Source organism: Vigna angularis, chromosome 11 (genome assembly GCF_016808095.1).
Source record: "Vigna angularis cultivar LongXiaoDou No.4 chromosome 11, ASM1680809v1, whole genome shotgun sequence".
In the NCBI taxonomy this organism is placed as follows: domain Eukaryota; kingdom Viridiplantae; phylum Streptophyta; class Magnoliopsida; order Fabales; family Fabaceae; genus Vigna; species Vigna angularis.
In genome coordinates, this window is record NC_068980.1 from 26152106 (window position 1) to 26161550 (window position 9445).

General features: G+C 37.6%; 2 protein-coding genes across 5 annotated transcripts; both read right to left on the reverse strand.

Annotated features, from left to right (window-relative positions):
* Positions 1 to 3588, reverse strand: LOC108333294 (cation/H(+) antiporter 28). Of its 4 annotated transcripts, XM_052871153.1 has the most exons (5): positions 3317 to 3585; positions 2900 to 3054; positions 2056 to 2816; positions 1228 to 1824; positions 1 to 832 (listed from the first exon to the last, which is right to left on the reverse strand). In XM_052871153.1, the coding sequence occupies exons 2-5, from the start codon at positions 2922 to 2924 to the stop codon at positions 227 to 229; spliced, it is 1989 nt and encodes a 662-aa protein (XP_052727113.1). In that variant the 5' UTR covers positions 2925 to 3054; positions 3317 to 3585; the 3' UTR covers positions 1 to 226. The 4 variants fall into 4 exon arrangements, with proteins under 4 accessions (XP_052727113.1, XP_017424188.1, XP_052727112.1 ...); XM_017568699.2 differs by having other exon boundaries at positions 2056 to 3054; positions 3195 to 3588; XM_052871152.1 differs by having other exon boundaries at positions 2056 to 3054; positions 3322 to 3585.
* A 4807-nt stretch (positions 3589 to 8395) lies between these two features.
* On the reverse strand, positions 8396 to 9103 carry LOC108332565 (E3 ubiquitin-protein ligase CIP8). Its single transcript, XM_017567889.1, has one exon. The coding sequence runs from the start codon at positions 9101 to 9103 to the stop codon at positions 8396 to 8398; it is 708 nt and encodes a 235-aa protein (XP_017423378.1).
* Between the last annotated feature and the right edge of the window lie 342 nt (positions 9104 to 9445).

Genomic DNA, 9445 nt, shown 5'->3' on the forward strand with positions numbered 1-9445 from the left:
TGAACTTTTCAAGGACTAATGATGTATATTCAAGGTGCAAGGAGAAGAAAGTTGAGGTTTAGAAGCCTGAGTAAACATGAAAAATGGTACATTCCTATTGCTAAATGGAAAAACAAGATGTTATCTTTACAATTTTGACTAAGTAACTCTAGCAGTTATCTGTTTCCTTGCTACAATTAGTATATCTACTTCTACCCTACCTATCCATCTATCTACCTAACTCAGCTTATATGATAGAGAAATCTTCATCCAACCCATCTATTTCTCCTCTAAGTCTATGTTGTTGGATGATCAAAACAGAAACTGTCATTGAGAAGTCTGTTCCAGAAAGAACATCCCCTATCGGTCCCAATTCTGGGCACTGTTGCCAATCATTCATGCCCCTTGTCAAAACTGAGTTCATTCCTCCTTCCCTTCCCACAATCACCAATGAGTATTGCCCTTCAAAGGATCTCAGAGTGGAGAATGTCTCAGCAGCATTTGCAAAATGCTTCTCCATGTAGGAAATCCGACCCCCAATCACATGCCTTTCGTAGAAATGTGTAAAGCATTCATCATCCAATTGCATCTCTTTCTCCTGTTCTGGAGAGATGATCCTGTATAATGCTGCAGACTCCACACTGTTGTTATCTACCAGGAATCTTAGAACCGTCAGCTTAACTTGTGAATGCTGCGCTACACGGCTAGCGTAGGCAAGGGCTTCTCTATCATCTTTTCCACCAATGAATATCACTGCCACATTTATTGTTGCTTCACATCTTGTTATACCTTCAACTGATCCAAGGCCCCTATCTACTAGAATCCCAACAGAACAAGGGGCACTTCTCAGAACCTGTTCAACAAAAAATGTGTTTGACTGCTGTTGAAAATGTTGAGAAAATTACAATGAACACCTTCTGAGTTTTTATCAAATTATACTTACAATCTTGTTTTTTCAATATTACAATGGTGTTCTTTACCAAGGGATGTAAGTGTAATGTTTTTAAAATTCAAGGGCCAGGGACAAAAATGAGTGAACATACACTGTTCTTAAGAAAAGTTTGAGCTGTGTAGAAATTTCAGAACACTGAGAATGTGGATGTAATACGAGAAAATGTTAGGCCAGTGTAACTTAATGAGAATTTGATGCTTATTGGAACTATGCCAGAGTTAAGACAATCTTCCATCTTCTTTTTTGTTAACAGTATCAAAGGTGTATTGAGGTTCTAGTTGTGCAGAAATTGTTACCTTTCGGTTCACGTATCTGAACCCTGCATTACCACTATCCAACCTTCTATCATCACGTTGGCTCCTGTGGAATGGCAATATGATGAGGGCAATCATCAAGTCCTCTGCTAAAATGAAAATGTCTTGTGGCATGTTAGTGATTGTTGAGAGTGTCATGGTTCTTTTGAGTGTAATGCCATCATCATTGTCTGCCACATAGGCTTGGAATGAGTTGGTTACTTGGTCTCTCCTCTCCATGACTGCCCTGTCTTTCACTGTTGCTGTGTGCAATGCTTCATCCCTCTCCAATGAGTCTGATAATTCAGCAGTGAGTTCAATCATGTCAGTGACATACACCACAATGCCGGTGTCAGCAGACCCTTTTGTGATCTCCACCAAGTTGATGGAAGCAGGAGCATTTTGAGGCCCTTGAACACACAGGAGGATCCTTAGCTCACTTGAGGGGTCAAGCATTTGAAGTGCCAAACGATGAGTAGGTGCTCTTTTCTTTGCTCTTCTAATGATGCTTGCTACAATTCTTGATGCAGGTAAAGCTGTTAAAAAGGTTCCAAGTACCAACACAATGCCTGTGGTAGTAGTTACACCGCCACAACCTATCTGGTAAATAGCAAAAGAACAATATGAGCCTAGGAGCTTCAAGTAACCCAATGACAAACATGATTTAAGTTACTTTGTGTGTTATGACAGTAAAATGGTCTCATTATAGAAATTACTTCAAGTTATACTGAATTTTCACAATTTTTAAGCACAAGAATCAAGTTAGCCAAGAATGTGTGCTGTAATAAAGCCAAAGTGAGAAAATCAAGAGTTTGAATTTAGAAGACTCACCACTTTCATAGCTAAGTAGATCTGCAAATGGCCCTTAGTGACAAGGAGCATTCCTATTGCAACCGATTCAGGCCAGTGAACACCAGACATGGCCCCATAGACGACTACTCCAACAACTTTTCCAGCTACTGCCACTACCAAAACCACACTTAGTCTTACCCATGTTGCAGGATGGTGTAGTTCAAACTGCCTGAAATTAGATTCATAGCCCATCCACAAGAAAAAGATGGGAAAGAAAATTGTGGTCAACATGTAGTTGATTCTGGTGATAAACCATCTGGAAACTCTACCCTCCCTGGGAACACAAAGCCCTACCAGAAAAGCACTTAAAATTGGATTATAATTATACATAGTGGTGGAGGCACACATTAAGACCATGAAGGCAATGGACAGTACCAAGTGTGGACCTTTCATGGGTCTACCCTCAGGGTTCTCATTGCTAACCCACTTCAAGAGCATTGGTGACACCATGGCTGTGAACCCTATCTGCACCACCACTGCAAACACTACATTTACAGTCTTCTTAATCTCAAACCTTCCCAGCAAATTTTGACAATATTCTGGCATTGGCACAGCTATGGAGCCAATGGAAAGCATCAAACAGCACACAAAATCTGTGTGCATCCCTGCTCCAATGATGAGCTTGCCAATATCTGATTTTCCTATTTTCAGCTGGGTTATTAAACGGGTCAAGAGTGGTGAGTCCGTGCTAGAAATCATTGTGGAGAAGGCTAGGGTGAACTCCAGCAGCTTGTTTTCATCTGGGAAGAATTTGAACATTGGGGTTACAAGACCTCCCAGAATGAACGAGCATATGATTCCTGCTAAAGCAGTTTTAGTATACCTATTTGGTTTTGCAAACAGTGCATAAGGATCCATCTCTATTCCCAGGGTAAACATGTAACATGTCATTCCAAAATCAATGATGAATCCAAACGTCAGGTTAAATTTCTCAAACAGCCTACGTACAAACCCTATGTTGCCCACCAACAGTCCTACCTGCAGAACATCATCAAAAACAGCATCATTTCATTTTTCACATTTTCCATGATTCACATCCATATGAATAAAGATCTAAGATTCCAAATAATCAAACCAAACATCTACTCTATTCATTAGCTGTGGAGAAAGAAGCTCACAATTATGTCTGAAGTAATGCGTGGTTGTTTATAAGGCTTTAGTAGAAAATGTAAACCATTGCACGCAAGCACCATCCCAATATATACAACAAAGTTTTTAGCTACTTCCATTATGAGGTTACCTAACTTGTCTCCACAGATAGTTGGCTCCATGGACTTCATTGGCAAGCCAAAAGCCATTTTGACAACCCAAAAATTTCCACCCTCTTTTTCTATAGATTACTTATCTTCCTTTTTCTTTCTTCTTCTTTTTTTTCTTCTTCTTCCTTGCCTTGATGACCAAGAACAACATTTTTTCTTTTGTTTTGTTAATGGATGATTAACACCAGTGGCTGTGATTCGTAGCTTTCTTTCAGGAGACAATAGAGACAATATAGGAGCACTGTTAGGATAACAAGGCATATATGGCTTGTGAATTATGAACCGAACAACATGGATAAATCACAAATATTCTCCTCATTTAACAAATGCTTCCATACATCTTTACATCTTAAAAATGTCATCTTTCACCCCTTCTCAACACCCAATTGCAATTTTCTCCCTTTTATTTAATCTTTTTGTGCAAACAATAATGATAACATATGAACCAAATTAATTTAGATACAGTGAATCCATTTATATATATTATTCTTCTGAATCCAACACATTAGTTAAAATTATGATACTTGTTTACATGTTAGTATTTGACCAATTGCTTGCATGAGTTTTGCCTTTCTTAATCATTGTATAAATCCAATAAAAATGTTGAAAGAGATTGGTGAGTAGATTTATAATAATTCCAAACGTCATGCAAAACATTCTTATGAATAAATTATCCTACTGTTTCGGATCATTATAGTTTAAGTAATCTTCAATAATTACACATAAACATCACCATAGATTAAATGTGGTTATACATTTTTCGAGTATAAGTTTGTAAGATGATTAATATTATAAATAAAATTACTCCTGACATGGTAATGAAACATATGAAAAATATTTTACAAAATTAAGTAGAAAATAATTTAAAACCCGATTTCTATTTTTTTACGTAATGATTTTGTATATGTAAAATAATTATCAATATATAAAAATAAACAAAAAATCTTCTTGGTTTCAAAAATAATAATTACACACAAGTGCAATTTCATATTAAGTTGATACTTTGCATAATGTTAATATTTATATTATGATAGTGAGACATAATTAAATATTTACAATATTATTGTGTAATAATTATTATAATCATTCATCAGTATCTCTTAAACATAATATTTGTTCTTGTTAACACAATTGTAGGTTATTATTTATTGTATATTATTTTTTGTACGTCATTGTGTATTTAGTCTTTTGTATTCAAATACATACATATCAATGCAAATCATACCATTCAATACATTTATCTATCTTCATATTAAAGCTTTTGATCCATAAGCACAACAATCATGTCATCCGTTACCAATCAGAAAAATGACCTCTCATATACAATTTTTATCAAGTTAGACAAAGACAACTATCCACTATAGAGGCTGCAAACTAGATGACTATATTCTAGTATTCATAAACTTCTTGATGACTATATTGTAGTATTCATAAACTCATCATTTTCCCTTCTCACTGCTTCAATCTCCTCCTTCAACATTTCAATACCCACACGTGACTTTTGAGAGCTTTTCTGCGTCAAATCTCGTTCCGTTTTAAACTCCGAGACATCTCTTTGTTTATGTAACAACAACTTTTCACCTTCGAACCTAAGTTTCTATTCTTCTTCTCTAAGCTTCATCTCAATCTGGAATCGCACAATGATGATTTTCAATTCATGTTTAAGATCTTCAACCTCATGGTCCTTCTCTTCGAGGAGTTTATCAAAGAGGTTCATCTCCTTGTACGAAAACTGAAGTACTTGGTCTCTAATTTGGGCTCTTCACTAACTCCTCCAAGTTCTCCACCGAACTATGTAGATGATCTTTTGTGAAAGATGGTGAGAAGAAAGAGATTAAAATGTTGGTATCAAATATACTTTTATTGAAAATAAAAGCTTTCAGAAATACAACAATCACTCTTAACTCTCACAGTGGTGCACACAATAATCACAACTCACAATAACTCAACACAATAACATACAATCCCACTCTTTTCTTCTCTGGAATTTCATGCTACACACACACCACACTCCTCTAGCTTTCTCTCTTTCACACACTCACAATATTCCTCTCTTTCTTCTCTTCTGCAAGGATGCCTACTTCTTTCTCGGTGGTGTGTTTTTCTTTGCACACCTTACTCTCCTTTTATAACCAATAAAAGAGCTAAACTCCAAGAAGCATTGGTGCAGATTTTCGGCAGACAAAGGAAAGACACTTTCCTCAAAATCCTCCACTTTACAAAGTAGGAAACATTGGCTTCCTTATTCAACAAGTGGGCCCCATCCATTTAACGTTTACCCAACAAAATTCCCCCGTAAACGTAAATGGGTCTTGAGTTTTTCTCATCCTACACCAAATTTACTCATTCCATTATTACTTGGATTCTTCCTGTCGAACATCTCTTTTGCTTCGGTAGTCTTCTTCTTGTCCTTGACTCTCTTCTTCTTGACCATAACTGATTTTTCACTAATTGGATTCATCTCTACACTTTCATCTATTTTATTCGCCATAATGCTGAAGTTTTCAGCCTCCGATCGCAGTGCGACACTTTCCGTTGCACTTTCTTCTAGTTGCTTCGTCATTTCTTTCTTCTCACGAAAAATATCATCTCCCAAGTGGTCAATTTTATCACGCTTCTCTGTAGCATCCTGATCCATCATCTTTAATTGCTTTAATGAATCATGCAATTCGGACATCGTATTTTCCGCGGCAACACGGGCTCGACGCTCTCGATCCAGCTCTGCAAGAACCTCTTGAAATTTCTCTACAGAAACATAATTTGAGTTTCCCACTTTCTCTGATGGACTTTCCAGACTCTCCACCTGCTCCTCTACACTATCTGGCAAAATCATCAGCAAACTCTCCATTGTGCTTTTTGTTGAGCTATCCACCACACTCTCTGCAAGCTCCTTCGAGCTATACAAACTGACCAAACACCTTTCTGGAATGTCTGATCTCCATGACTTTGCATAATCTGGATGCGTCTCAACATCCGATCTCCACAACTCTTCACACCTCGGACGCATCTCGGCATCCGGTTTCCACATCTTCACGCAACTTGGACGCAGTTCAGCATTCGATCTCCAACTCCTCAATGCAGTGTCCGAGCTCTTTCTCGGCAACGCTGCGTCTGGGCTCCTTGCCATCAACAAAATTCCTAACTCTTCACTTTCTTTCTCCGCTTCCTCTGTATGGAGATTCATCTCCTCCTTTTTCTCAGCCCTACAATATTTGGCTATATGACCGGGCTTACCACAATTATAGCACTCAGCCGATCTACAGTCATATGCATAATGGCCGTGCTTACCACATCTAAAGCACTCTACACTTGACCGATCTCCTCGGCCTTTCCATTGACCTCGGCCACGCCAATTCTGCCGACCGGTTTGCTCTTCCTCATCTTCATAATCACTTTGGCCTTGACCTCTTCGTCCTTGGCCTCTTCCTCCAGGATCACCTCGGCCTTGAGTGTTCTGAGCTCCTCTCCTCAGATCAAACTTTGCCTGAAGTGCCTGATCAAGTGGCTGATACAACTTTCTTCTCCGTTGTTCGTGCGCCTTCAAAGATCCTGCAAGCTCTTCAACCGAGAGTTTTGACAAGTCCTTTGACTCTTCAATGGCACACACAATGCTCTCAAAATCATCTGTTAACGATCTCAGAATTTTCTCCACAATCCGACTGGCTGGTAACTCCTCTCCGTTTCTACAGATTTGATTTGCCACTGCTTCCACCCGAGATATATACTCGGTTACTCTTTCTTTTTCCTCCATTCTCAAACTTTCAAACTCGCTTCTGAGAGTTTGGAGCCTGACTTGCTTGACTCGGTTGTCACCTTTGTATACTTTCTCCAGAATCTGCCACGCTTCTTTTGAAGATTTTGCATTTACTATCTTTTCAAAGCCAGATTCATCCACAGCTCGGTACAATATGTATAGAGCTGATTTATCCTTCACACGCGTTTTCTTCAACGCTGCAAGTTGGGCAGCCGTCTGTCCTTCGTCATCTGTGGGTTCTTCGTACCCACTCTCCACTACATCCCATACGTCTTGGGATCCAAGAAGAGCTCTCATCTGCACACTCCAATTATCAAAGTTGACTTTCTTTGTCAATTGAGGAAGGGACACACTGTTTGCAAGGTTTGCCATTTCTCACTCTCTTTTTTTTATTTCTCGGACACTCAAGTTCTCACAGCTCTGATACCAATTTGTTGGTATCAAATATACTTTTATTGAAAATAAAAGCTTTCAGAAATACAACAATCACTCTTAACTCTCACAGTGGTGCACACAATAATCACAACTCACAATAACTCAACACAATAACATACAATCCCACTCTTTTCTTCTCTGGAATTTCACGCTACACACACACCACACTCCTCTAGCTTTCTCTCTTTCACACACTCACAATATTCCTCTCTTTCTTCTCTTCTGCAAGGATGCCTACTTCTTTCTCGGTGGTGTGTTTTTCTTTGCACACCTTACTCTCCTTTTATAACCAATAAAAGAGCTAAACTCCAAGAAGCATTGGTGCAGATTTTCGGCAGACAAAGGAAAGACACTTTCCTCAAAATCCTCCACTTTACAAAGTAGGAAACATTGGCTTCCTTATTCAACAAGTGGGCCCCATCCATTTAACGTTTACCCAACATAAAATAGTAAGAAGGGACATACTGATTGCCAATCTGACCATCTTTCTCTTACTATCTTTTTTCTCACTAGGAGACTCATGCTCTCTTTGCTCTAATGCTAATTTGTTAGAAAATGAAACCCACTTAAATATTTCTAATGCGTTTTCATTTTTCATAGGTCTCAATTTATAGAACTAACATTAGACCTTTTATAATACTCCAAATTATTTAAAATAATACAACCTAAAACATAAGTAACGTCATGACTCTTTCTCTCCCAATATAATAAACACTATCACGCTTAATAATTTGTTAGTTTATTCCTACACATTCATAAAAAATGGAAATCATATTATTCAATATACGCAGATTACTGCAAAAATTACAATCTATGAAGAAATTACTGATAACAATAAAATAAAATAAAACTGATAAAGTCCATAAAGAATTCAATCACTTTGAGCAGGCAAATGAATGCGACACAAAGGGCAAGAATTTCCTATTTGCAACCACTCAGTGATGCAGCTTTTGTGAAACGCATGCAAGCAAGGCATACGAACACCAAAAAGAAAATCCTCGAAACAAATGGCACACCTTTCCGAACCCTTTTGTTGAACCATCTCCAAACCTTCAACAAATGCCTTGTCTGCAGGCACTAATCCATAATCTTCATCGTCTTCTTCGAATCCATATTCCTCAGCTTCCTCAAAATGATCATCATCGCTAACGTTGTCGATAACACTGGCACTTATTTCATCTTGGTTTGCACTGACACTTATTCCATCTTGGTTTGCACGAGTAATGCCGATTTCCACACGCATACAAAGAACAAGTCTATGTCGGAGAGCTGTGTCACGAATCATGTCACGTGCACACCGTAACACTTCTGCGACCACGACACCGTGAGCATTTTGAGGCAAACCCATGCGGGAAAGACAGTACACGATGGTTGTTTCTTTCAACATTTCATTCTTCGAAATGTTTTGAAATTTGTGGAGCAAAACGTTGTCAAAGGCTTCTGATTTGCTTCCATTCAAATCGTGCATGTTTGAGTACTGAAAATCTACATTGAAGTGTTGGTGATCATTGGGAAAAGGTAGACATTCTGACGCAGAGAAAGAAAGCAGTGGGTATGCATTACAGTGGTATTCATCCATTGAATTGATTTGTGAAGAAGAATGATCAGAAAGAAAAAGAAGGTAAAATAGAGACTAACTGCGGAAGAAGAAACAACAATATTAGAAGGTGAAACACTGAATAGTATAAAACAAACACTAGGGTTTTGGCATTTATAAGAATTTGGGGAATACTTGGAGATTAATATATCTATATCTATCTATATACATATATCTATTTATCTATTTATAATATTTGTTTAACAATTTTATTCTTTAAATAATTATACTTTTTTAAATTTAACCATTTTTTTAATTTAATACTTTTTAAATTTAATTGTTTTATAAAATTAATATTATTATTTATAATAAATTGATTATATT

Bases quoted from the DNA above. Each gene is read 5' to 3' on its own strand.
- LOC108333294 (XM_017568699.2), bottom strand. From the start codon at position 3,374: ATGGCTTTTGGCTTGCCAATGAAGTCCATGGAGCCAACTATCTGTGGA. The intron at 1,825-2,055 runs GTGAGTCTTCTA...GCTATTTACCAG, and splicing joins TCTACTTAGCTATGAAAGTG to ATAGGTTGTGGCGGTGTAAC. The intron at 833-1,227 runs GTAACAATTTCT...TTTGTTGAACAG, and splicing joins TCAGATACGTGAACCGAAAG to GTTCTGAGAAGTGCCCCTTG.
- LOC108332565 (XM_017567889.1), bottom strand. From the start codon at position 9,103: ATGGATGAATACCACTGTAATGCATACCCACTGCTTTCTTTCTCTGCG.